This window comes from Gambusia affinis, linkage group LG17 (genome assembly GCF_019740435.1).
Source record: "Gambusia affinis linkage group LG17, SWU_Gaff_1.0, whole genome shotgun sequence".
Taxonomy (NCBI): Eukaryota; Metazoa; Chordata; class Actinopteri; order Cyprinodontiformes; family Poeciliidae; genus Gambusia; species Gambusia affinis.
The window spans coordinates 8,162,172-8,188,037 of NC_057884.1; the positions used below are offsets into that span (position 1 = coordinate 8,162,172).

Below are 25,866 nucleotides of genomic sequence, written 5' to 3' on the forward strand. Positions count from 1 at the left end.
CTTGCCATCTTACATTCATAGAGGGAAGCGTATTTTAGTAGAAGTGATAGATCAACACAAACTAATGACTAAGCAAAAATGGAATGAAAAACATATGCAGTTTTCAGATTACATTTTTACAAATTGAAATCTGACAGGTGAAACTAGGATTTCTGCTCCAGCCTTTCCTACTGGCTCTTTTGTTGCTGTGGATTTCTACAGATCCATATCTACAGATATGTGAGTTTTCAAATAAGTTTGTCGGACTGGATTTTATATAGACTGTTAGAGTAAACTTGCTTAAACACAAATGTGTTCTATAATTTTTTTTTCTCATTTTATAAAGAAAAAAACAAACAAAAAAAAAAAAAAACAGGTCTTGTTTTATTTTACTTCACAGTTATCAAGTACTTTGTGTTGGTCGCTCATATAAAATCCAAAAACAAGCTTTGGAGTTTGTTGTTGTAATTTGACAATTTATGAAATGGTTTAATTGGTATGGAAACTTTTGCAAGAAACGGTATGTGAAGAAAATAGTGACCAAGCGCATAGAAAGAACAATAGACGAGCAAAATGAAACCCGTAATTTTTTCCTAGAATTCCGTAATCGCAATGTTTGATGTCTTGAGTAATTAAACTTAATTAATCTACCGAACCTAACATCGAAAAGAAACGATTACAACTACTGATCCTGTCCGTAAAAATGCAAACTCTATTGTAGCTTTCGAACAATCTGATAGATTTCAGCTCAAGGTAAAAAAATAGGTAGAGTAAGTGTTAAAATTAAGGCACGTGAAGAGAACTAATGAATGTTTTATAAATTACTGTCATCCGTACAAATATATGGGTAAACATGACTGCACTTTGCCCAGCTAAACGGTTTTCCTCACACATACACACACACACACACACACACACCCACACACAAAATGTAAAAACAAGAACAACAAAATAAAAGTCTAGTAACTTCAACATCTGAGATATTTATATATCTCAGCAACTCTGAGGGCGCCATTCCTTAGAGTTGCCATGCAGGATGTTTGAACTGTATGTTGTGCTGTGTTGCCCATTTGGCATAGATGGACTTCTCAGTGATGAAGCGGTGTCCTCCACGCTGTGTGAACTCGTGGTATGTATACATCCTGCACTCACTGATACTCTTTTGCTCATAGTAATGGTAAGGAACGTCGCTGTGATTGGCTCGGCTGTGAGGATGAGAAAAACTCAACATTTAGCTCAGAATTTACCTTAGAAACATGATATAGGGCTGAAAAACATAAAAATCCAACCTCCAGTTTGAAGACATTAATTAATTGAACACAATTAAGAAAATCAGTGGTTCCACCTTAACATTACTTTTATTATACTTCAACAGGGTGTCAATGAGATTTTTTTAAATTAAGTACTCATAATGTTATGTTTTTCTGGGATACAAATTTCTTGTTTGTATCCCAGGGAAACATAATGTTATGAATCATACAAATATGATATGGCGTATTGACCAATTTATCTTAGTCACTCGTCAAAATAGAATTTTTAGTTCTCGCCATGTCAAGAAGAAAAGTCAAAAGAGAATTACGGTGTTACTCACTTACAATACAAGAACAGAACCACAGTAATGGCTATTTTGATGCATGTTGATTGTCAAAAAAACCCTAAAAAAATAACTGTATTCATCATTGTGCTTGCTATTTTAAACGACTGTAGAGAAGAGCAAATCTTTTGTATCTTTCCAATATACTGTATTAGAAATACTCTAAAAGTACAAAATGTTTAAAAAAATTGTTGTTACATTTAATATTTAAAGCCATCAATAAAACATCCATAGTTATTTAGTCATGCAGCGTTATTTGGATGGAAGAAAATTTATAATAATCAGCTTCACTTTTGGCTCCAATTGCTCAGAAGGGAGTCTTAATATCTACAACTTAGGACAGGTAACACAGGATAGGGCTAAAGGTAGGGGTAGCATAATGAACATTAGCACTAGCCTCCATAACAACCATTTTTAAGGCTTTTGTATACATCTTAAACAGGCCAACCATTTTTGGAGGATGCTGAACATGAAAATTATAGAGCCTACCTAAAAATATGACAAACTTACCTACAGTAATTATCATCAATCATTCCATAGACACTGATCCTGTCACACATATCCATAGCAAGGATCATCGTGAAAAATCCAGTGCTGAGAAACGCTCCAGTTTTCATTCTAAACAAAAGAAATAAAGCCAAGAAAGCCATTGAGAGTTTCTATACCGACTGAATACAGTATCAATAACATTGAAGCTAAGCTTGTGACACATGTGACTTTTACAAAAGACAAATACACAATTTTTTAACTTTAGCTGAATTAAGATTATCCTAAACTTTCTCCTGAATAACCTGTGGGTGGTTACAAAAAAATTGCTTCTAAATGAAAAATCCTATTATTTACTGACCGGCAGATATTTTGCTTTGTAATAGTATTTAAATTGCAATAGCAATGTCAGCTAGTCATTGGTGTGATCACTGGAGTTTCCAATGAACTTTTGTTGGTGAATTCTTGGCTGAGCTGAGTCCATAAACGGCAACAGCTTTGAAGCCTGAATGAAAGAACCCATTAAATGCACTAATCAGCCCAATTTTGCACAACTGCACTGTGGCACACTTGGTGTACATATATTACATATACATAACTGCATTTTTTAATCTCTGTAAGGACTGCTCTTAAGTTGCATTTTATATTTTACAGCACTTTACAATTTTACAATTTGTAGCTTTTTATATTTTATATTTATTTTATTTTATCTACAACTAGTTGTTACTGTCTTGTCTTTATGCTGCAACTGCGAAGTAATTTCCCTGCTGGGATGAATAAAGTACTTCTATTCTATTCTATTCTATTCTATAACTTTCTCATCGCATATAAACAGATACATACTCAATATTTAAAACCTCTTCACAGGGTCCAGTGGCGCAATCGGTCAGTGCGCTATGCTTAACCTGCTAATTGATGCTGAGGTTGTGATTTCTAGCCTCACCTGGATTATTTTTTTTGTCAGAAAAGAGTCACTTTATTATATTGACTATTTGGCAGAAAAGGCTTTTCAAAAGGATAAAAAAAAAATTGTATGAAAAATTATTAATCATTCATCAAAATCTGAAAGGTAATGTAGAGCATAGAAAGTAACATGTCATTAGGCGTAGTTAGCTGAAATTCACAGATTATCATAAAGTGATGCAGACTTTTCTGGCGTTGTAGAAATAAGCGTGCTGCTCCAGTAGCGCAATCTGTCAACATGCAGTACTTATAAGATGGTAACCAATAAAGTGATGCTGAGGTTGTGAGTTCAAGCCTCACCTGGAGAAGATGTTAAGTAACTTTTATCAAAAATTCTTATTAATTCATCAACAACTAAACGGTAATGTTTAGTATACAAATAATTTGTCAGTAAGCCTAGTTATCTGAAATTTACATACACACATGATCATGATGAAGTGATGTAGACTTTTCTGCCATTGTAGAGATTGGCATGATGCTTTGTAATTATAATCAGTGATCACATTGTTAGCTCAATTGCTCACGGAAACAGCTTTTTCATAACAAAGGTTTCTAAAGACTGGTTGTTGTCCCTGGAGTTCACAAAAAACCTTAGAGTTCAACCTGAAGTAAAGAAAATTATAGATCTCATTATCCATTTTCTTTGTTTTATTCTAACTTTTTCCATAGAAATAGCTGGTCAAAGAGGCAAATTTTAGATATCTGAATAATCTTAACAAGCTAAAGTGATGCAATCAGTCAGTGTGTGGTACTTATAAGACAGAAGAAGAAAAAGCAATACTGAGGTCGTAAATTCAAACCTCACCTGGAGCAGATGTTTAACAAAACAAAAATTAGAATTGTAAAGTGATGATATAGTCACTTTATTATGTTGGCTTTTTGCTAAATGGCTGAGCTGTGTCCATAATGACAATGGTTATGAAGTCCTGAAGATAAAAAACAGCAAATGGCATGAGGAATGTCTTGTCAGGTTAACAGATATCTTTTAGGTATTTGAACGCTTTGTAAATGTACAGGCTCCAGTGGCGCAATCGGACAGCGCGCAGTACTTATAAGACAGTAACCTGCTAAGCGATGCTGAGGTTGTGAGTTCAAACCTCTCCTGGAGCACATAGTTTCTTTTACAGATAGCCACCAGCACCTAACGACCCTACTAGGGACAAGGTGTAAGAAAATGGATGGATGGATTATCAATACTATTTGTTTTATTCTAAATTTGTCCATAGCAATAGCTGGTAAAGGAGGCAAATTTTATAAATTTGTACCACACTATAAGGCTCCAGTGGCACAATCGGACAGCGCGCAGTACTTATAAGACAGTAACCTGCTAAGTGATGCTGAGGTTGTGAGTTCAAACCTCACCTGGAGCACTTCATTTTCAAAAGGAGGAAGAATTACTAATAATTTATCTAAAGCTAAATGCTGTTTAGCATAGAAATAATTTGTTAGGGTTCAACCTGAAGTAAAGACAATTATAAATCTTGTTATCAATTCTCTTTGTTTAATTCTAAATTTGTCCATAGCAATAGCTGGTCAAGGAGGCAAATTTTATATACTTGAACCATGCTATCAGGCTCCAGTGGTGCAATCGGACAGCGCGCAGTACTTATAAGACAGTAACCTGCTAAGCGAGGCTGAGGTTGTGAGTTCAAACCTCACCTGGAGCACATACTTTTTTTTACAGATAGCCACCAGCACCTCCCAACCCTACTAGGGACAAGGTGTAAGAAAATGGATAGATGGATTATCAATTCTCTTTGTTTTATTCTGAATTTGTCCATAGCAATAGCTGGTCAAGGAGGCAAATTTTATATACTTGAACCATGTTCTCAGGCTCCAGTGGCGCAATCGGACAGCGCGCAGTACTTATAAGACAGTAACCTGCTAAGCGATGCTGAGGTTGTGAGTTCAAACCTCACCTGGAGCATTTCTTTTTCAAAAGGAGAAAAAAACTAAAGGAAAAATTACTAATAATTTATCCAAAGCTAAATGCTAATGTTTAGCATAGAAATAATTTGTTAGGGTTCAACCTGAAGTAAAGAAAATTATAGATCACATTATCAATTCTCTTTGTTTTATTCTAAATTTGTCCGTAGCAATAGCTGGTCAAGGAGGCAAATTTTATATACTTGAACCATGTTCTCAAGCTCCAGTGGCGCAATCGGACAGCGCGCAGTACTTATAAGACAGTAACCTGCTAAGCAATGCTGAGGTTGTGAGTTCAAACCTCACCTGTAGCACATACTTTTTTTTACAGATAGCCACCAGCACCTCCCGACCCTACTAGGGTCAAGGTATAAGAAAATGGATAGATGCATTATCAATTCTCTTTGTTTTATTCTAAATTTGTCCATAGCAATAGCTGGTAAAGGAGGCAAATTTTGTGTACTTGAACCATGCTATCAGGCTCCAGTGGCGCAATCGGACAGCGCGCAGTACTTATAAGACAGTAACCTGCTAAGCGATGCTGAGGTTGTGAGTTCAAGCCTCACCTGGAGCATTTGATTTTCAATGGAGAAAAAAACTAATGGAAAAATTACTAATAATTTATCCAAAGCTAAATGCTAATGTTTAGCATAGAAATAATTTGTTAGGGTTCAACCTGAAGTAAAGAAAATTATAGATCTTATTATCAATTCTCTTTGTTTTATTCTAAATTTGTCCATAGCAATAGCTGGTCAAGGAGGCAAATTTTATATACTTGAACCATGTTCTCAGGCTCCAGTGGCGCAATCGGACAGCGCGCAGTACTTATAAGACAGTAACCTGCTAAGCGACGCTGAGGTTGTGAGTTCAAGCCTCACCTGGAGCATACTTTTTTTTTACAGATAGCCACTAATAATTTATCTAAAGCTAAATGCTAATGTTTAGCATAGAAATAATTTGTTAGGGTTCAACCTGAAGTAAAGACAATTATAAATCTTGTTATCAATTCTCTTTGTTTAATTCTAAATTTGTCCATAGCAATAGCTGGTCAAGGAGGCAAATTTTATATACTTGAACCATGTTCTCAAGCTCCAGTGGCGCAATCGGACAGCGCGCAGTACTTATAAGACAGTAACCTGCTAAGCGATGCTGAGGTTGTGAGTTCAAACCTCACATTTTTTTTTTACAGATAGCAGCACCTCCCAACCCTACTAGGGACAAGGTGTAAGAAAATGGATAGATGGATTATCAATTCTCTTTGTTTTATTCTGAATTTGTCCATAGCAATAGCTGGTCAAGGAGGCAAATTTTATATACTTGAACCATGTTCTCAGGCTCCAGTGGCGCAATCGGACAGCGCGCAGTACTTATAAGACAGTAACCTGCTAAGCGATGCTGAGGTTGTGAGTTCAAACCTCACCTGGAGCATTTCTTTTTCAAAAGGAGAAAAAAACTAAAGGAAAAATTACTAATAATTTATCCAAAGCTAAATGCTAATGTTTAGCATAGAAATAATTTGTTAGGGTTCAACCTGAAGTAAAGAAAATTATAGATCACATTATCAATTCTCTTTGTTTTATTCTAAATTTGTCCGTAGCAATAGCTGGTCAAGGAGGCAAATTTTATATACTTGAACCATGTTCTCAAGCTCCAGTGGCGCAATCGGACAGCGCGCAGTACTTATAAGACAGTAACCTGCTAAGCAATGCTGAGGTTGTGAGTTCAAACCTCACCTGTAGCACATACTTTTTTTTACAGATAGCCACCAGCACCTCCCGACCCTACTAGGGTCAAGGTATAAGAAAATGGATAGATGGATTATCAATTCTCTTTGTTTTATTCTAAATTTGTCCATAGCAATAGCTGGTAAAGGAGGCAAATTTTGTGTACTTGAACCATGCTATCAGGCTCCAGTGGCGCAATCGGACAGCGCGCAGTACTTATAAGACAGTAACATGCTGAGGTTGTGAGTTCAAGCCTCACCTGGAGCATTTCATTTTCAAAAGGAGGAAAAATTACTAATAATTTATCTAAAGCTAAATGCTAATGTTTAGCATAGAAATAATTTGTTAGGGTTCAACCTGAAGTAAAGAAAATTATAGATCTTATTATCAATTCTCTTTGTTTTATTCTAAATTTGTCCGTAGCAATAGCTGGTCAAGGAGGCAAATTTTATATACTTGAACCATGTTCTCAGGCTCCAGTGGCGCAATCGGACAGCGCGCAGTACTTATAAGACAGTAACCTGCTAAGCGATGCTGAGGTTGTGAGTTCAAACCTCACCTGGAGCACATACTTTTTTTTACAGATAGCCACCAGCACCTCCCGACCCTACTAGGGTCAAGGTATAAGAAAATGGATAGATGGATTATCAATTCTCTTTGTTTTATTCTGAATTTGTCCATAGCAATAGCTGGTAAAGGAGGCAAATTTTGTGTACTTGAACCATGTTCTCAGGCTCCAGTGGCGCAATCGGACAGCGCGCAGTACTTATAAGACAGTAACCTGCTAAGCAATGCTGAGGTTGTGAGTTCAAGCCTCACCTGGAGCATTTCATTTTCAAAAGGAGGAAAAATTACTAATAATTTATCTAAAGCTAAATGCTAATGTTTAGCATAGAAATAATTTGTTAGGGTTCAACCTGAAGTAAAGAAAATTATAGATCACATTATCAATTCTCTTTGTTTAATTCTAAATTTGTCCGTAGCAATAGCTGGTCAAGGAGGCAAATTTTATATACTTGAACTATGTTCTCAGGCTCCAGTGGCGCAATCGGACAGCGCGCAGTACTTATAAGACAGTAACCTGCTAAGCAATGCTGAGGTTGTGAGTTCAAGCCTCACCTGGAGCACATACTTTTTTTTACAGATAGCCACCAGCACCTCCCGACCCTACTAGGGACAAGGTGTAAGAAAATGGATAGATGGATTATCAATTCTCTTTGTTTTATTCTAAATTTGTCCATAGCAATAGCTGGTAAAGGAGGCAAATTTTGTGTACTTGAACCATGCTATCAGGCTCCAGTGGCGCAATCGGACAGCGCGCAGTACTTATAAGACAGTAACCTGCTAAGCGATGCTGAGGTTGTGAGTTCAAGCCTCACCTGGAGCATTTCATTTTCAAAAGGAGGAAAAATTACTAATAATTTATCTAAAGCTAAATGCTAATGTTTAGCATAGAAATAATTTGTTAGGGTTCAACCTGAAGTAAAGAAAATTATAAATCTTATTATCAATTCTCTTTGTTTAATTCTAAATTTGTCCGTAGCAATAGCTGGTCAAGGAGGCAAATTTTATATACTTGAACTATGTTCTCAAGCTCCAGTGGCGCAATCGGACAGCGCGCAGTACTTATAAGACAGTAACCTGCTAAGCAATGCTGAGGTTGTGAGTTCAAACCTCACCTGGAGCACATACTTTTTTTTACAGATAGCCACCAGCACCTCCCAACCCTACTAGGGTCAAGGTATAAGAAAATGGATAGATGGATTATCAATTCTCTTTGTTTTATTCTGAATTTGTCCATAGCAATAGCTGGTAAAGGAGGCAAATTTTGTGTACTTGAACCATGCTATCAGGCTCCAGTGGCGCAATCGGACAGCGCGCAGTACTTATAAGACAGTAACCTGCTAAGCAATGCTGAGGTTGTGAGTTCAAGCCTCACCTGGAGCATTTGATTTTCAAAAGGAGAAAAAAACTAAAGGAAAAATTACTAATAATTTATCCAAAGCTAAATGCTAATGTTTAGCATAGAAATAATTTGTTAGGGTTCAACCTGAAGTAAAGAAAATTATAGATCTTATTATCAATTCTCTTTGTTTTATTCTAAATTTGTCCATAGCAATAGCTGATCAAGGAGGCAAATTTTATATACTTGAACTATGTTCTCAGGCTCCAGTGGCGCAATCGGACAGCGCGCAGTACTTATAAGACAGTAACCTGCTAAGCGATGCTGAGGTTGTGAGTTCAAACCTCACCTGGAGCACATACTTTTTTTTACAGATAGCCACCAGCACCTCCCGACCCTACTAGGGACAAGGTGTAAGAAAATGGATAGATGGATTATCAATTCTCTTTGTTTTATTCTAAATTTGTCCATAGCAATAGCTGGTAAAGGAGGCAAATTTTGTGTACTTGAACCATGCTATCAGGCTCCAGTGGCGCAATCGGACAGCGCGCAGTACTTATAAGACAAGTTGTGAGTTCAAGCCTCACCTGGAGCATTTCTTTTTCAAAAGGAGAAAAAAACTAATGGAAAAATTACTAATAATTTATCCAAAGCTAAATGCTAATGTTTAGCATAGAAATAATTTGTTAGGGTTCAACCTGAAGTAAAGAAAATTATAGACCACATTATCAATTCTCTTTGTTTTATTCTAAATTTGACCATCGCAATAGCTGGTCAAGGAGACAAATTTTGTGTACTTGAACCATGCTATCAGGCTCCAGTGGCGCAATCGGACAGCGCGCAGTACTTATAAGACAGTAACCTGCTAAGCGATGCTGAGGTTGTGAGTTCAAACCTCACCTGGAGCACATACTTTTTTTTTACAGATAGCCACCAGCACCTCCCGACCCTACTAGGGTCAAGGTATAAGAAAATGGATAGATGGATTATCAATTCTCTTTGTTTTATTCTGAATTTGTCCATAGCAATAGCTGGTAAAGGAGGCAAATTTTGTGTACTTGAACCATGCTATCAGGCTCCAGTGGCGCAATCGGACAGCGCGCAGTACTTATAAGACAGTAACCTGCTAAGCAATGCTGAGGTTGTGAGTTCAAACCTCACCTGGAGCATTTCTTTTTCAAAAGGAGAAAAAAACTAAAGGAAAAATTACTAATAATTTATCCAAAGCTAAATGCTAATGTTTAGCATAGAAATAATTTGTTAGGGTTCAACCTGAAGTAAAGAAAATTATAGATCACATTATCAATTCTCTTTGTTTTATTCTAAATTTGTCCGTAGCAATAGCTGGTCAAGGAGGCAAATTTTATATACTTGACCCATGTTCTCAAGCTCCAGTGGCGCAATCGGACAGCGCGCAGTACTTATAAGACAGTAACCTGCTAAGCGATGCTGAGGTTGTGAGTTCAAACCTCACCTGGAGCACATACTTTTTTTTTACAGATAGCCACCAGCACCTCCCGACCCTACTAGGGTCAAGGTATAAGAAAATGGATAGATGGATTATCAATTCTCTTTGTTTTATTCTGAATTTGTCCATAGCAATAGCTGGTAAAGGAGGCAAATTTTGTGTACTTGAACCATGCTATCAGGCTCCAGTGGCGCAATCGGACAGCGCGCAGTACTTATAAGACAGTAACCTGCTAAGTGATGCTGAGGTTGTGAGTTCAAGCCTCACCTCGAGCACTTCTTTTTCAAAAGGAGAAAAAAACTATAGGAAAAATTACTAATGTATCCAAAGCTAAATGCTAATGTTTAGCATAGAAATAATTTGTTAGGGTTCAACCTGAAGTAAAGAAAATCTTATTATCAATTCTTGGCGCAGTTGGTGGCACTGCTGCCTTGCAGCAAGAATGTCCTGGGTTTGATTACCGGCCCGGGGTCTTTCTGCATGGAGTTTGCACGTTCTCCCTGTGCATGCGTGGCTTTCTCCCACAGTCCAAAAACATGACCATTAGGTTAATTGGTCTCTCTAAATTCTCCCTAGGCGTGAGCGCGTGTGTGCATGGTTGTTTGTCCTGTCTGTCATTTTTATAATTTTAACATTTGTTGCTTACTCAGCTGAGAAACTAAACCCACCTGTTTTTTCCAGTTTCATTCTGAAACACGCTGTCACAGTACTCAATCTTGTCTTGGGTCAGGACATACATGTTCAATTTTCGATACTTAATGGCCAGCTTCAGGAGGACATTGAAAATAATTCCTTTTCCGTCTTGCCTCATGTTCCTTTTGGGGCCCCAAAACACATAGGTCGTACTGGCGGACTGCTTGAAATAATACTTCTCGTTTCCTACCAGCAGAGGAACACTGGTATGAGACACAACCCGAATGGTGGTGCGGTTCCCAACGTCTTTCTCGTACCCTCTAGTGGGGGCATTGTTCATGCGGATCACACATCCTGTTCTGTCAATTTCATCTCCAGCACCAACGCCAAGCATCTGACCGGAGCTGGAGACCACAGCACAGTGGCTACAGTGAACGTCCAGAAACTGCAGAGAGAAGATAAGACAGATTTAGGCTCACAGACATCGTTACACCTCAGCCAGAATTTACGAACATAACGCAACTGGAATGGTGGCCTCGGTGACAAATAGATAAATAAATAGTCTTAATCAGAGAAACAGGAAGTAAGAATTTAGAGAAGGCTAGACAAATGATCTCTTACAGTATGTCTGCAAGTAGCAAACAGAAATAGTATAGTGAATTCTGTTTGGCGTTAAACTATAACTTAGCCCGAGAGCCTAAAAGAGTGAGAAATGACTGTGTTAACTGACCAAATTTGCATAAATAGTAATGTGTTGTTCAAATGCAGTATAATTGAAGAATTTTCAAGGTTTAAACCATCATCATTACAGTGGATGAAACTTTTGATCCCTGTCAATTGTTTTGCAAGCATAACCTGAAAGGCAGCACAACATAAAGAGCTAATTAATTATAGTTTTATCTATTTGAAAAGCATGCGTTTTGCATCTCTTCCAACAATTACAGCAAAAATGTGTTCTTGCCATGATAATTTTTGTTATTTGCTTTGATTTTTAGAGTATATCTCAACTGCACAATTGTTAGTCTGTGACTCCCAGTGGGGTCCCAACATCCAACTTTCCCAAGCTTTGAATAAAGGGTTAATAATGTGTAATAAAGGTGTGGAGAAATTGCGAGTGTTTTGCACTGTGCAGTACATCAAATAATTTTTCATGTGCGTTTTAAAAAAAAAAAAAACACTTCAACTTTTAAGACTAGTGACTTTAGTATACAGATTAAAAAGTTAATCTTTAAAAAAATAAACCAAAATGCAATTACCTACATAGCATCAAAACATGTTTTTTTCACAGATATTTCAGCATATATATAGAAAGTAAAGAAAATGGGATTATTCAGCTGATTATTTCAATTTAACTTGACAGCTAATGAATGAGTTTTATGTGGGCCTTCTTGTCCTGGATCATCTCACCTCAATCTTTCTGTGCGGGCTAATCTTGCTGTAGCCCCTGAGTGATGAGTTTTGTGTAGCAGGTGAAGGACTGTCCCGTGTTATCAGCACTCCAAACCAGAATAGCAGTAGAAGAGTCAGGATGAGCATGGAGAACCACAGACGAAGCATCTGCTTCGGCCGCATATTGAGGAGCGGCAGCTTATGTCTGAAAGCTGCTCCTCTACATCCTTCTGTGTACACGTCGCAACAGCAGAGTAATTATTCCGTAGCCGGAACACATTCTCCATCCAGAAAGCTCAGACTTTGTGTAACTCCAAGGGGTGAGAAATACATCTCCGAATCATGGTGATGAGGGATTTGGTATCAAGAAGTTTTCGACAGGCGGTACAGGTGGAATTTAGTTTCATTTTCCAGTAGTCATAACTTTTGGTTTTATCCTCCGGCAGAGAACAGATCTGTTTTTCTTATTTAATTGCATTTGTATATACAACCCTCCTATAGTTTATTTTCTTGTGCAGGCCTCATAAAGATCTGCCCAACTTCTTTTGTAAGTGCGCTATGATTTCAGATGAAAACAATGCAACCGGAATTTCTTTTCATATTAAAATGTTCAAATCGATTTTGAAGAGATATTCTGCATTTATTTTCATTTGTATATTTAGTGACAGTTTTTTTATGCATGTAGAATTGCGCGCATATTCATAAATTCTCACTCCAATGACATCTGCTACGGTTTCGGAAAGTAAACATGCTTTTATTCTGAAATGTAATTTACAAAATCGGAAGCAAATGTTACAACCACGCTTATTTCGGCCTTACACTAACAGGTTGTGGCTTTCTGCTACCTTTAAAGACCGCGTGTAAAATTTAAATTTGTAGAATAAATCGGTGCCAATGTTTTTCAAATACTAGTCTGAAACAGCAGCTAGTCTGGTGGGTTAAAGGTCTTTCACCTTTAATTTGAATGTCAATAGTCAGAATATATAAAAACTAAGTTACTCTGTCACTTAACGGTGTTGTTAAACTGCGCATATTGTGTATATAAAAGGTTGCATGTGTTTTAATTTAAATAATTTTATATTTTGCATCTTATATATTTTAATAACTTTTACGAACATTTTTGACTTCTAATTATTAAGCTGACTTCATTACAGTAGATATGTCATGTGTTTAAGTATGGGTTAAAAAACCCCACACGAAAACATTATCAAATGTCAGGACAATAAAGTTTAAAAAATGCAGTTGTACGGAAGAATGAAAGAAAATTCGAACTGTGATAATTTTCTGCATTGTTCGAGTTGGGATGGAAGAATCACAGACTTTCAAGATAATACCTGCAAGTTGATTGGATTCCAGTAGTCTGTGTCCCTCCCTTCCTTTATACTATTCGCTAAGAAAAGGTGCGCCCACAACTATCCTCCTCCGATTGGCTGAGGATCGTGTCAACATCCGTGTATTTTCAAAGTCCCGCCCTAAAATAATGCTGTGCTGCCTTCACTGACGGTGACTTAGGTATGCCCTTCTCTGACGTCTTGGATGCTCACGGTATGTTGGTGTCGGAGAGGGATTATGTTATTAGTTGTTGGTCAGTGTTACTGTACTTTGGTTGCTGCTGACACCTGCGAGGTGTCAGTTCAGAGCTCCATAGACCGAGTCATTCCCTGATCCTGTGTGGGGAACTGACCGATGGTCGAGGCCAGCTAAATGAGCTAGCTACTGTTAGCATACTGGACATTTCAGAGCTGTCCCCAACTGATTTTACCCTGGGTTTAACAGAAGTTTATTTTTAACCCAGTCTTGTGTATTTCATGTAGAAATGTAAGATGATATTTACAGTATCGGTTTCTGTTCTATGTGTTTTGAATTTAGTTTAAATCTTATTTTTAAGCATCCGAATACGGAACCGTTCTGTGATTTGTACACACTTTTTGCTATTTGGTTAAAAACGGCAGCTTTGATCAGAAGACGGCGACATTGGAAGTAGGTCCAGATTAATAAATGCAGGCTGATGCGCTATCTGCACTATCAGTGTTGATAGCTGAGAAAGAAGCTGGTTTCGTCTCAAGTTGCTCTGCTTTTTAATCCAAGCTTGATTTCCTGAGATTGAATCAACTAATTTGTTGTTTGCCATGAAGCAAAATCCTTAAAACAAATGTTGTTATAAGTGTATTCTGTATTTAATGTTATTTAGCAATAGACTGAGGCATTTCACATGCATCAGAATGGATCAATATGTGGAGGTCCTAATAAAATAGAAATCCTCCTTCTACAAATAGATGGATCCACAATATGTAGTGCTAAACCGACAGGTATTGCTTAAAGTCACAGATCAGTCTGGGTCTCTACATCATAAGTGGGCTTTGCTGGTTGTGGTTGGTGTCCTCTGCAAAACATTTATAAGCATTGTCTTTTATTCTCTGTTTCTAAACTGAACATCCCTCAGAATGATTACCGTGGCCTTAAAGTGTTGTTCTTGACCAAATAGGAACTCAATTGGTTCCCTAATGCTTTTGCCATGTTGATCAATACCAGCAGCAGTGTCCAAGTCCATTCCTCAAGATCTGCTGTCCTGGAACTTTTCAATGCATTCGTTCTCCAAAACTCCTGCATCAAATGGCTCAATTCCCTCATTGACATGTCATTCAGCTCACATGGTGTTAACGCCTATCAATGTCGAATCAAGCGCAACTTTTATCATTTTCTTTTTGAGTTAGTTAGGTGGCATTTCTCAACGCTCACTAGATTTTTTTTAACTGTATTTCACGATCTGTGAAAGTATCAAACCACTGCTGTAATGAACACAAATTGTGTCTCACATGTTGTAGTGTCTGTTGTCAGGTACGGATCCAGGGGTGGATGACAGCAGAGTGTGATCAGCAAGCTGAGTGTTGGCTGGTCTGAGAGCAGAAAGGAAACCGTACATTTGGTGGATGTGAGAGACTCTTGAAATGTCACTGAGACAACCAGACGGGATGTCTGTCGCCCAGGCTTTGGCCATGACTGTGGCAGAGATACCGGTCTTTCTCTACTCCACATTTGGACAGGTAACACCTTTTATAATAATCGTTACACTTACTCACAAATGTTTTCAAACCACTTGGATTTTTTTTTTGTCGCATCTTAAAGCATTAGCTTTAAGATGCTGCTTGTTCAGTAATGTCATCCAGCAAACGCCTGCGGCCTTCACCAAACAACTGTGTTTATGCCGAGTTTACATACATACAGTTGGACTGTCTTCACTGATTAGATGATTTCCTAAGCCAACTAGTTGGGTGTTTAATTCTATTTATGGCTGTCAGAATAAAAGGGCTGAATCCGAGATTTTTACTTTTCGACCTTTTCCTCTTTAATCGTGACAATGAAGGCAATTCCTGAAGTCTGACGTTTCTCTCCATCCTTCCTGCTTTCAGTCAATTTTTTCTCAGCTAAAGCTTTCCCCGAGCCTGAAGAAGGTGCTGTTTGCGACAGCACTCGGAAGCGTAGCGCTGGCCCTGACCGCTCACCAGCTGAAAAGAAGAGGCAGGAAAAGGAAACAGGCAGACCATGTGAAGGAGGGCCCGAAGACCGTGGGAATACCCGAGGCTCTGCTGAAGACAGGAAGACCTTCATCTCTGAAGAGAGGTTTGCAGCAAAAACCAATAGTGGGAGTTTTGTAACTGTAACTTTTAGCTCTTTGGTAACGTCCTTTCAGCATCTTCCACATCCTGTTTGCGACAGGCCCCATCACCAGCCGCCAGGTGATGAGCCCCAGCTCTCGGAGCAATGACACCATGAGTGGGATATCCTCGCTGGCTCCCAGTAAACACTCGAGTTCCTCACATAGCTTGGCATCTGTTAGTTTCATACTTCATGGTTTTTCCACAGTTGGCATGTCTTTTTTTTTTTGCTCCCATTTTTCACCTGTGTGTTTGATGTTTTTGTCTCTGTGTGGTTTGTTCTGGCACAGACTAGAGTCCCAAACTCTCCTAATCAGCTGATTAACGCCCCCAATCCCTGGGAGGCGGAGCCTGTGGTGGAAGAACCAGGAGCAGTGGAGGATGCTAATGCAGAGAACCTGTATTTGATGGGTGCGTTGTCATGTGATGTTCATGAACATTGAAAGTCATTCTTTGCTTTGTTTTTTTTGGTAGATTGGAGTTATAAAAAGTTATTTTCCTAATATATAAACAAAATTATCTAGAATGTTCAAGGAATTTGTTGATGCATTCACTGGGTTGAGGTTTGATTTTTCTTTTTGCTTTTTTTGCTGTTTGCATCTCGTTTCTTAATCTTTTTCTTCTGCCATGTTGGAGCTTGCCACAATAAGCTTGAGTTTTCAGTGACAGAAACATAACACCCTTTCTGTCACTCTGCAGGAGCGTAAAGAGTTGATGTTATGCTGATGTTTCAATTTATATTTTTTTTATGTTTCCCCCTAAACGAAGACCAGTGCTTGAATGTTGCCATTTTTTGTTTTTGCAGCACAGAAAAAATAAGGGCTGTCTCAGCACCTAAATGTTGCTTAGTCTGAGCAAAGAAAAACTGTTTTCAGGGACTGAAAACATGATGTTCTGTGTTGAACTTGTTAGTTTTGCTTTTGACTAGAGACAAAGCAAAATGATAAGAAGTCAAACTGTTAAAATAGAATTTCTCTTCCCTGCAAAACTGGCTTCAGAAACTTGGGACATTCTGTAGAAAGAATCAAACATGTCTGGAAGATGCATTCCAAGTGAAATATGCATATGTTTATGTGGGGAATTCGGTAAAATTGTTGGCAAAAATTGTAAAGTTTCAGAACACCTACAGGAAAACAACCTTAAAAGGCAAAGCAGACTAAAAACTAAAAGGACAAAGGGTGTAAAAAATACAGCAGCGCAATTTTATTCAATGATTATTTTGCCGACATTCAAATGAAAAGTAAAAAAACCAACGAATGACCGCAGGATAACCCAGAACAATCCAGGCACTTTTTGTCTGCAGTGAAAATCCACCTACAGCTTTTGATTAACACCTCAGCTCTCATGTTTCAAAGACTCACCGGACAGAACCATGTTGGCTTTCCGCTCTTGTAAACCAACACGTTCAAATCAGAATGTGAATAGTGGACACCTTTTTTTTTTTAGCATGATGCGACTAATTTCCTCTCCAGTCCACTGCAGTTTGTTGAAAACTTAAGGTCAAGCTCTGTTCACGTGACAGAGATTGTGAGTCACAGTGACATTAGTAATGCACACCTAATTAATTAGTTCATAACCAGTTTGGATTGGTACCCCAGTTTACCACTGGAGGCGCTTCCCATTTGATCAGTCAGGAATGAAAAAGTGCATGGCGGTGCCAGGTTTTATACGTGAGATGAGTGTATTGCATCTGTGAAGCAGGTAGTACTTAAACCTACTTTGTTGTAAAACATATTTGTTACCTTTATTTTGATTCTCGCTCTGTAGGGATGGAGCTGTTTGATGAAGCACTGCGAAAGTGGGAACAAGCCTTAAACATTCGTCACCAAGGCAACTCGACCTCCAGTAACAGCAACCTTGCTCTGCAGGGGGCGGCATGTGGAGACTTTCTCACGGTAACCATTGCCGCTAGAAAACCACGTTTTAAACTCTTGTGGCTCTTTTAAATGAATTATATTTCTGGATTGTGTTGTTTTTTATTTTCCCTTCCTCAGTGAAGCGTTGCCAGATTCGGTGTGGAACGTGAATTATATAAAACTGAGCTCATCTAGACCTCTAGATTATTAATGATGGTACTACTACAAAAAAAATAAACACATCTGATTTTCTATCTTGCTTCTAGAACGAAGATCGTAATAAACTGTTTGCGGAAAAGCTGGAGACCCTCCTGCACAGGGCGTACCACCTGCAAGAGGATTTTGGCGGCAGCATCCCAGCGGAGAGCGTGCTGGCCGACTTTGGTAACGACCAGCTTCAAGATGTACTTTTCGAACAAAAAAAAAATTAAACTGCGTTTGACATAATCAATGAAATCGGGATCTGAGAAGTAAACTGCAGTTTTAATTCTTCGTTACTCATATTGTTGTGTCCTTCGCTCTCTGTCTGTCTTCAGAGAGCGAACGAACTCTGATCTTGCCTCGCGTAGAGAGTTTCCACCGGCTGCAAAATGAGGATGCGGCTTCTGTTTCGTCTGATGACTCGTTTTTCTCCGCTGCAGAGGTGAGCCGCTCTCCTCAACAAGTGAAAGTCGTCTTGCCTGTGTGTCAGCATGCGCACTCGAAACGGAAACTTGCACGAAACCTGCTGTTTTTATACAAAAAAAAAAGAGTAATTGGAAAAAGAATTGATAAAAAAAAGTTTTTTTAAGCTCTTGTTACATAGTGTAGTGCTGTGTATTTCAGAAAACATGCCAAGAAATGCCGTCATGTTCTCCATCCTTGTAATTAACAAAAAATATAATTTCTAAAAACAAAATTTTCTGTGCAGCTGTTTGAAAATATAACTCTAGATGAGATCTACCCACCAATGAAGCCAGCAGCTCTGTATGAAGAAGCCTTGTCTCTGGTGCAGGAAGACAGAGTGAAGTACAGGACCTTGAGGTAACCTTGTAGGTTATTTATTTTGTATAAGTAGGGCTATTCTTGGTCCCTATTTCTGTAATAAACCATGTCAAATTCGTCCTGTGCAGTTACATGCACCTGTTCTGCAGTAAACATTAAATGAAATCACTTTAGACTTTCCACTAAAAGAGCTCCAAACTTTCCTTCATAAGCTGAGAGTTTGAATATTTCTTCTTTTTTTTTTGTCACCATCCTACTCCCCTCAAGTGGTTAAAAAAAAAAAGAAAAACATAACTTGTTTTCCTCTAATCAAGAGTCTGAAATTCACTCTTCCTCTGTCTTTTTTCCAGGACTGAATTACTTGAATGCTACAGTGACCAAGATTTCCTCTCCAAGCTTCACTGTGTGAGACAAGCATTCCAGGTGTGTTCCTGTGCACAGGAGTTATTATTATTATTTATTTTACTTTACTTTTTACATTCTTCTTGTCTGCTAGTACACCTGCAGACAGGAGCCTCCTCAGGTTTCTTTTCTTGAGCCAAGTCTTGACTAAAGCTACCAGGACAAAAGGATCACATAGTGTCCTATTTGCTAAAAATAGATGAAACCAAGAGTCTTCACTTACTTATTTGTGGACAATTGTACAGCTGGAGATATAAAGTGTTTATCTGAAGTGCATTATTTATTTAAAATGTCATTGTAAGGTGGGATAAATGCTATCAGTCACTAAATGTTCAAAATTTTAGATGATGTTAATAAACTGGTAGCTAGAGAAAAATTTTATCATTTAGAATCATTTTAGGTCTCAGCTTGACTTGAGCCATTCATCAGAATTTTTATTTATTTCTGCTTTCATTTCTGTTTAAAAAAAAACTGATATATTTTGGTTGCACTGTCACATCACAACCACAAAAATGATGTCGTTGAACACCAGTTCCCCTCTCCTCCGATAAACCTAAATAAAATCCAGTGTAACCAGCTGCATGGTCATGAAAACCAAGGAGCGAACCAGGTGCTCGGGTCGAGGGAGACCTTTTGGCCAACAAGCACAATGCTATAGGTAGAGGAAAACTAACATTCTTATAGGAAATGGGATTTGGGTCGATGGGAATACGGATCGAGATAAATGCAGGTGAGTCCTGAAGAAAACTCGCGGGAATAATCACGCCCTACAAGGCTTGCAGCTGTAAATGCAGCAATACTATTGACGATTACAGAATTCAACATCACGCCACACTTTTTAGATGCTAATTTCTAAAAAAGGCCAAAAAGTAATAGTGATGAAGCATTGCAATCCTACTTCAAGCATGCACCACATTCTGTTCATTTATCACTTAAAATCCTGCTAAAATGTCTAGTAGTTTGTCTGATTTCAGACAAAATACTGAAAATTTTCATCGGGTCTGAATATTTTGGTGAGCCACAGTAATTCAGCAACATAAAAATGTAGATAATATTTATGTTTTGCATCTAAGTAAGCTACTAACTGCAATATTTCATGTTTTTCTTTTTTGTTCAGGTCTTGTTGTTAGATGAAACTCACCGCACGTTTTTTATGGAGACAGGGAAACAGATGGTTGCAGGGCTAATCGTTAAGGCTAACAAGGTACAAGTGATTACATTAACTTTGGTTTGTATAAATTAACCTGCTTTGTTTCTATTTTGTTTTAAAGCGATATAAATATCTCATACATCTATATTGTGACCCAGAGTCCCAAAGCCTTCCTGGAGAGCTACGAAGACATGCTGCTTTACACCCAGAGAGAAGAAACGTGGCCCATTACAAAAATGGAGCTGGAGGGTCGAGGGGTGAGTGCTCATGTCACTCCGATCATTTAAAACGTTCTACTTGAAATAGCTAAATACCGTTGGGTTCTTTGGTCGCCGCAGGTGGTGTGTATGAACTTTTTTGACATTGTTTTGGACTTTATCCTGATGGATGCATTCGAGGACCTGGAGAGCCCACCCTCCTCTGTGTTAGCCGTTCTGAGGAACCGCTGGCTGTCTGACAGCTTTAAAGAAACGGTTAATTCCCACGCTTCCATCCAGAAGCACATTTACCATCAACATGCATTTCCTGACAATTTCTCTTAAGGGACGTTTTCTGCTTCCTCTCAGGCTCTGGCGACCGCCTGCTGGTCGGTGTTGAAAGCTAAAAGGCGTCTTCTTATGGTGAGCCTGAGCCGGTCTGACTGAGCCAAATCTTTTCGCTGCTTTCTTTTTATTATTGATGTAGATTTCTAAATACTTGTCCTAACTGTGCTCCGTAGGTTCCCGATGGGTTTATCGCCCACTTTTATGCCATATCAGAACACGTGAGCCCAGTTTTAGCTTTTGGGTTTTTGGGACCACGGCAGCACCTGAGTGAGGTTTGCACAATTTTCAAGGTGAGAGCAGAGCGTACACAGACAAGACAAAAAAAAAAACAAAGTTTACACTTTGTTTGAAACTTTTTACATTTGAAATTTATGATGAGTAACTGAAAATCAGACATAAACTTGCCTTCATTTACACAGCTTTTCAATGTCAGTCCTTAACACTTAACGTGATAGTTCAAGATTATTAAAGTTTTTGTACCTTTTAAAAGTTTTAAAAAGTTAATTTCTAAACTAAAGTAGTAAACCTTCCACTACGACTTTATATTCATAAATAATATAAATGTTGAATCCATTGTGTTTTTCAGGTCTTGAGGAAATTTCAATAATGTTTAAAACCTGCTGAGACCAGATCACATGTTACAGCTCTAGAGGTTTAGGAGTGTGTGTATTTTTTTTTGCAATCACTCTAGGCTCTCAGCAAACAAGAAATCAAGGCACTAATTACTGATTCAAACTTGTAATAGACCAGAGAAAATCCTATAACTATCGCCTCCATTTAGAGTTCACCCAGTTCTGGATGAGAGTTATTTACTGCAGCTGAGATATCAACTGTTTCTAACCTCACTTCAAAAATCCCAAGGTAATTCAGATGGTTGCAGTTTGCCATTCTGCCACTAGATGTCATTAAATCATGTAAATTTGGTTCTTCATCAGACGAATTGCTTCATAAAAGTGCAGTTCGATTTCCTTGAAGTAACTTGAGTGTCTTCTCACAGCTCACCAGGAGCTACAGAAATCTGATGTGTAAGTTTTTTATTATGATATAAAAAGTCTGTCATCTTCTGTCCTTTTTACCTGCAGCAACAAATAGTGCAGTACCTCAAAGATATGTTCGACCACGATAAGGTCCGCTTCACCTCCGAGCAGTGCTTGGCCGAGGACATCCTGAAACTTTCCCACCGCAGAAGCGAGATCCTACTGGGCTATCTGGGAATCAACAGTCTGCTGGAGCTCAACGGAGCCATGCCCAGAGACGCTGAAGGCTCCTACGGGACCAACAAAGTGTCATGAATCGCTTTGACAAAGAATCTGAACTCCGTGTTGATCTCTGCACCGAGTCCTTGTTCTGTTATACACTGAGAACCAGCATTATTCAGTCAATTGCTCATCCTTCCCTCCATCTGTGCTCTTAAACACAACTACATGTCGTCGGATTTATTTCACCAGCTCTCCTTGTTCCTGCTAATGAGGGAGAGTGTCTGGGTCCTGGATTCCTCTTGTCGCTTGTGTTGCCGCTTTGCTGCGTATCCAGAATAACGGCTGTAATCAAATTATCACAGACGTGTGAGGACTTGTTCCTACCTCTGCCTCTGCCTGGGGTGATTCAGATACTTGGTGAAAACACGGCTGACAAACACTTCCAACACAAGAGGACTTTGCCTTCTAGTGACCCAAATGAGATTCTTCTGAGAACTGTGTTCATCACCTGTGGGTTTGGGCTGAATACCTGCCTTCACTCTGACGAGCAAAGAGAGGAAGCGCTTTTGTATTTTATGTGGAAAAATTGAAGGTTATTTCTTAATGAAATCGCTGCTGCTTATAGTTCTTGAATGAGAGAGGCAAGATGGCCATCACCTAAATCATCTTTATTCCAGGAGTTCCATCGAGCTGAAAAACATATCTGAGATGGGGTTTTGAACAAATAATCTAAAACTGGTACTTCACGATCTAATTTGACTTTTAGTTTGAATTTGAATTGATTATTGCCTTGGCGGACTGTCAGAAAATGACAACTAAATAAAAGCACAAGTTTCAAATCAGAGAAAAACTGAAACTGGCATCCGAAAAATTTGTCATGTAACACGATTTGTGAGCCATTTTTCTTTAAATGCACAATCAACATGAATTAATTTTTAGAATCTGTTCAGTTTTAAAGCTGCTAACCGGGCTTTTTGTCAAATCAGTAAGACTCGCTTTAATTGTAGCTTGTCATCTTTAGAATGTGTCGTGGCGGGTATTTTTGTTGTTTAGTTATGTGATTTTTACTTAAGATAAAATCTACCCTCTCAAAAACAAGCTACCATGCATAATGCCTCTAGTGACATCACTCAAGGCACCCGATCCAAGTTCCTTCGTTTACACCTATTTATTTGTTCAACTGTAATTGTGTTTTTAATTCAATTCCCTCTTCAAAGGGAAATGCTTGCACTCTATCCGGCTATAGCAAAACGTTTGAGCCTTATGTGAGAACGCGTTTATGGATTTCAGGAAAATTTGGTGACAATGAAACATGGAAGCTGTAAAAAGGACCGGGACCCGTGGGAGTATCAGCCATTTCTCTCAGGAGTCAGGAGTCAATCTTGGACTCAAATGTGCAACTCAGTGCAACTTGAAATGTTTCAGAAGAATTGATCAGCTCAGTTCTTCTGCCTCTTGTAATGTCATCTCCCCCACATAAAAACAAATCCAAAGTTAGTTACTTTCTTGGATGTGTTTTAAAAAAGGTTTTTTGTGAAATCCTACAGTGGAACTTTGTAATTTCATTGTCAGGTTTCAATAGGTATCAAACAGCACACCTCATGAAAGTATCTTTAATCTTCAGAATGCAAGCTTTTACAACATGTTAAGAGACAAAGTTTAAAGTGTTAAAGTATTTAACAACAGCACCAAGTACTGGAAAGTATACTTTTGGAATCCTAAATTTGATTTTCTGCAATTGGGGACTTCTTTTTTTTTTTTTTCTGGAGTTATACCATCCCTCGTAACTTGTTTAGTCAAGTGCCATCATACAAATTCAAACCCTCTGGGAAATTGTACTTACTGCAAACACACTCTCAAATCACTGCAACGCACACATTAACCTGAGACGGTGCCAACTGGTAGAATTATTCTGGTGTCATGAAGGACGGAGTTGTAGCTTACCTAAGTGCACTGATGGAAGCCCTGAAGTTTTCTGGGTGACAGAAACCCAAATTGGGACAACTGACTGCCTAACTAAATTGACCTTTCTTGTGTAATACTTTACTACTAGTGGTACTACTGTAAAGATGGAGGCACATTGTAGTTCAGATATTAAATTGACTTGATTAAATGATTCATGAAATATCTATATTTATTTGAATCACTGGAAGCGCAGCGGTTAAGTTTCCATCTCGTTCCGATTTTATTCCAGTAACTTATCAGATCAATAGCTCTTTGACGTTATTACTTCTGTTTTGCGGGAATGACGATCCAAACCCCGCAGTTGTTCTAATGCACTTCCTAAATTCGTAGCTGAGAAACACTGTTCATCCTCCTGAACTGTTCTGACTGCGCGTCGTCTGTACTGTTGCTTTTATTGGACAGCAGTCTGACTTGAAGCAGAGCTGCAAATGGGCGGGGCATTTCTGCAGTAAATGGTTTGCGTTGCAGCTTTTTGTTTTTAACCGATTTGCACTTTAGCAGGAGAATGAGGCAGAAAATATTTCTTTTTGTAAACATCTGTGTGAGAGTTCCCATGTACAAATTGTCAGATTATTTATTGCAACACATGACTTGTATGTATAAAATGGAGCATATAGCTGCTGTACAGTCTAGCAAAATTATATTAAAAGAAAAAGCTACATTATGAAAAAAAAAGTTTGTACAATCACAAGGTTTTGTTGAAGTGCCCATCTTTAAATTATTTTAGTTTTGCTTTGTGCGATATGATCTGGGATGAAATGCTTTAATATGTATAACCTGTATGCATTACGGAGAGTTTTTTTTCCCTTTCCCCTTTTCTGGACAAATGAACTGCCTTTGCATGTTAGCATTTTAAGTTCTTTAAAATGCATCAGCATAGCATTGAACATGTAGACCCAAGCTCAACCTGATTTCTTGGATATTTTAAGTTCTAATTAGATAAAATCTAAAAAAAATGTATGAATTACTACAATTTAAGCATGGGCTGTAATATTTAGATGATTTTAGACTTTAAAGAGGGTTTCAGAAGGCCAAAATGTTTATTATGCCCCCAATCCCTACTAATGTATGCTACATTACAGGTGTCCTACTCATGCCTTTTGTCTTTTCTATTGTTGTATTGCACTGTCTGTAAACTGATTTACATCCTCCGTATTAAATCTTATTTTTTGTTATTAAATTGGTGCTACTTGGGTTTCCTTTTGATACCTTGTTATATTTCACATTAAAGTTGGAAGCAAAATTACCTTTACATTTTAAAAATGCAACAAATACAAGTGAGTTTTTTGTAAATTTATGTTTTAATAAGTTTGGATGGCGATCAATATCCATTTTACACACTTTAATCCGAAGTTGGATGTTTACATGGATGCTTTTTTGTTTTTTCTAAGGTAAATTCTAAATTCTTAAGTGCCAGACTACTGGACTCCTAAAACTAAATGTACTCAGCTGAGCAACAGCATCTTTTTACTGGGTTCTTGTGATGTCTTGAAAAGTCTCTATTCCATAATATGTTAATATTATAATACAGCATTCCACAAAATATTAATTATAAAGACAGATGATATTTTTGATTCTGGTGTAAATTTTTACACCAGAAAATGTTTTTGTTTCTGACTGTAGTTTAGCATAAGAAGCTCAGCTGTTCTGCATGTGTGCAATTTAATTTCTTTCTGTTTATTTTTTTTTTTATCCAGCCATCCATTTATGTTATAATGTTATGATTTATTAAGTTTTTTTTATGCTGGATTCTCAAATAAGACAAACTGTATCAAATTCAATGTCCCTGTAAAACATTATTTTAATGAGATATAAAGACTCAGTTTGAAGTTCAAGTGTTATTTCCCTTCCAGGTCATGTATAATGATTTTCTAGTTTATGTACTGTATATTAGATGCACACCTATGTTTTTCATTCTTTGAATAGTTATTCCATTTTTTTTGCAATATTTAAGGGGCAAGGCATTGTGTTTCTTTACATCAGCAGTTATTTTACATAACTTTTTAAAAATTATATGTCGTATAATGCCAGATACTTTTTTCTG

At 37.9% G+C, this 25,866-nt stretch overlaps 2 protein-coding genes and 20 non-coding genes across 26 annotated transcripts; 21 read left to right on the forward strand and 1 right to left on the reverse strand.

Annotated features, from left to right (window-relative positions):
* Positions 1 to 960: 960 nt before the first annotated feature.
* On the reverse strand, positions 961 to 13,465 carry st6galnac4 (ST6 (alpha-N-acetyl-neuraminyl-2,3-beta-galactosyl-1,3)-N-acetylgalactosaminide alpha-2,6-sialyltransferase 4). Of its 3 annotated transcripts, XM_044143942.1 has the most exons (5): positions 13,400 to 13,465; positions 12,084 to 12,295; positions 10,712 to 11,121; positions 2,088 to 2,191; positions 961 to 1,184 (listed from the first exon to the last, which is right to left on the reverse strand). In XM_044143942.1, the coding sequence occupies exons 2-5, from the start codon at positions 12,246 to 12,248 to the stop codon at positions 973 to 975; spliced, it is 891 nt and encodes a 296-aa protein (XP_043999877.1). In that variant the 5' UTR covers positions 12,249 to 12,295; positions 13,400 to 13,465; the 3' UTR covers positions 961 to 972. The 3 variants fall into 3 exon arrangements, with proteins under 3 accessions (XP_043999877.1, XP_043999876.1, XP_043999878.1); XM_044143941.1 differs by lacking the exon at positions 13,400 to 13,465 and having other exon boundaries at positions 12,084 to 12,731; XM_044143943.1 differs by lacking the exon at positions 13,400 to 13,465 and having other exon boundaries at positions 2,084 to 2,191; positions 12,084 to 12,731.
* Positions 4,039 to 4,132, forward strand: trnai-uau. Its single transcript has 2 exons — positions 4,039 to 4,076; positions 4,097 to 4,132. It is a non-coding gene; the product is annotated as a tRNA-Ile (tRNA).
* trnai-uau lies at positions 4,299 to 4,392 on the forward strand. Its single transcript has 2 exons — positions 4,299 to 4,336; positions 4,357 to 4,392. It is a non-coding gene; the product is annotated as a tRNA-Ile (tRNA).
* Positions 4,856 to 4,949, forward strand: trnai-uau. The gene is made up of 2 exons: positions 4,856 to 4,893; positions 4,914 to 4,949. It is a non-coding gene; the product is annotated as a tRNA-Ile (tRNA).
* Positions 5,169 to 5,262, forward strand: trnai-uau. The gene is made up of 2 exons: positions 5,169 to 5,206; positions 5,227 to 5,262. It is a non-coding gene; the product is annotated as a tRNA-Ile (tRNA).
* Positions 5,429 to 5,522, forward strand: trnai-uau. The gene is made up of 2 exons: positions 5,429 to 5,466; positions 5,487 to 5,522. It is a non-coding gene; the product is annotated as a tRNA-Ile (tRNA).
* trnai-uau lies at positions 5,741 to 5,834 on the forward strand. Its single transcript has 2 exons — positions 5,741 to 5,778; positions 5,799 to 5,834. It is a non-coding gene; the product is annotated as a tRNA-Ile (tRNA).
* On the forward strand, positions 6,283 to 6,376 carry trnai-uau. The gene is made up of 2 exons: positions 6,283 to 6,320; positions 6,341 to 6,376. It is a non-coding gene; the product is annotated as a tRNA-Ile (tRNA).
* On the forward strand, positions 6,596 to 6,689 carry trnai-uau. Its single transcript has 2 exons — positions 6,596 to 6,633; positions 6,654 to 6,689. It is a non-coding gene; the product is annotated as a tRNA-Ile (tRNA).
* trnai-uau lies at positions 6,856 to 6,939 on the forward strand. The gene is given in 2 exon segments: positions 6,856 to 6,893; positions 6,904 to 6,939. It is a non-coding gene; the product is annotated as a tRNA-Ile (tRNA).
* On the forward strand, positions 7,146 to 7,239 carry trnai-uau. Its single transcript has 2 exons — positions 7,146 to 7,183; positions 7,204 to 7,239. It is a non-coding gene; the product is annotated as a tRNA-Ile (tRNA).
* On the forward strand, positions 7,406 to 7,499 carry trnai-uau. The gene is made up of 2 exons: positions 7,406 to 7,443; positions 7,464 to 7,499. It is a non-coding gene; the product is annotated as a tRNA-Ile (tRNA).
* On the forward strand, positions 7,706 to 7,799 carry trnai-uau. Its single transcript has 2 exons — positions 7,706 to 7,743; positions 7,764 to 7,799. It is a non-coding gene; the product is annotated as a tRNA-Ile (tRNA).
* On the forward strand, positions 7,966 to 8,059 carry trnai-uau. Its single transcript has 2 exons — positions 7,966 to 8,003; positions 8,024 to 8,059. It is a non-coding gene; the product is annotated as a tRNA-Ile (tRNA).
* On the forward strand, positions 8,266 to 8,359 carry trnai-uau. The gene is made up of 2 exons: positions 8,266 to 8,303; positions 8,324 to 8,359. It is a non-coding gene; the product is annotated as a tRNA-Ile (tRNA).
* trnai-uau lies at positions 8,526 to 8,619 on the forward strand. Its single transcript has 2 exons — positions 8,526 to 8,563; positions 8,584 to 8,619. It is a non-coding gene; the product is annotated as a tRNA-Ile (tRNA).
* On the forward strand, positions 8,839 to 8,932 carry trnai-uau. Its single transcript has 2 exons — positions 8,839 to 8,876; positions 8,897 to 8,932. It is a non-coding gene; the product is annotated as a tRNA-Ile (tRNA).
* On the forward strand, positions 9,390 to 9,483 carry trnai-uau. Its single transcript has 2 exons — positions 9,390 to 9,427; positions 9,448 to 9,483. It is a non-coding gene; the product is annotated as a tRNA-Ile (tRNA).
* On the forward strand, positions 9,651 to 9,744 carry trnai-uau. The gene is made up of 2 exons: positions 9,651 to 9,688; positions 9,709 to 9,744. It is a non-coding gene; the product is annotated as a tRNA-Ile (tRNA).
* On the forward strand, positions 9,964 to 10,057 carry trnai-uau. Its single transcript has 2 exons — positions 9,964 to 10,001; positions 10,022 to 10,057. It is a non-coding gene; the product is annotated as a tRNA-Ile (tRNA).
* Positions 10,225 to 10,318, forward strand: trnai-uau. The gene is made up of 2 exons: positions 10,225 to 10,262; positions 10,283 to 10,318. It is a non-coding gene; the product is annotated as a tRNA-Ile (tRNA).
* miga2 (mitoguardin 2) lies at positions 12,902 to 25,002 on the forward strand. Of its 3 annotated transcripts, XM_044143935.1 has the most exons (17): positions 13,289 to 13,465; positions 13,578 to 13,610; positions 14,904 to 15,109; positions 15,476 to 15,686; positions 15,783 to 15,898; positions 16,012 to 16,132; positions 17,489 to 17,616; positions 17,844 to 17,961; positions 18,114 to 18,220; positions 18,488 to 18,600; positions 18,912 to 18,984; positions 20,081 to 20,167; positions 20,272 to 20,370; positions 20,452 to 20,586; positions 20,680 to 20,733; positions 20,832 to 20,948; positions 21,741 to 25,002. In XM_044143935.1, exons 3-17 carry the CDS (start codon positions 15,014 to 15,016, stop codon positions 21,948 to 21,950), a joined length of 1,785 nt encoding a protein of 594 aa, XP_043999870.1. In that variant the 5' UTR covers positions 13,289 to 13,465; positions 13,578 to 13,610; positions 14,904 to 15,013; the 3' UTR covers positions 21,951 to 25,002. The 3 variants fall into 3 exon arrangements, with proteins under 3 accessions (XP_043999872.1, XP_043999870.1, XP_043999871.1); XM_044143937.1 differs by lacking the exons at positions 13,289 to 13,465; positions 13,578 to 13,610 and adding an exon at positions 12,902 to 12,998; XM_044143936.1 differs by lacking the exon at positions 13,578 to 13,610 and having other exon boundaries at positions 13,432 to 13,577.
* Positions 25,003 to 25,866: the final 864 nt, after the last annotated feature.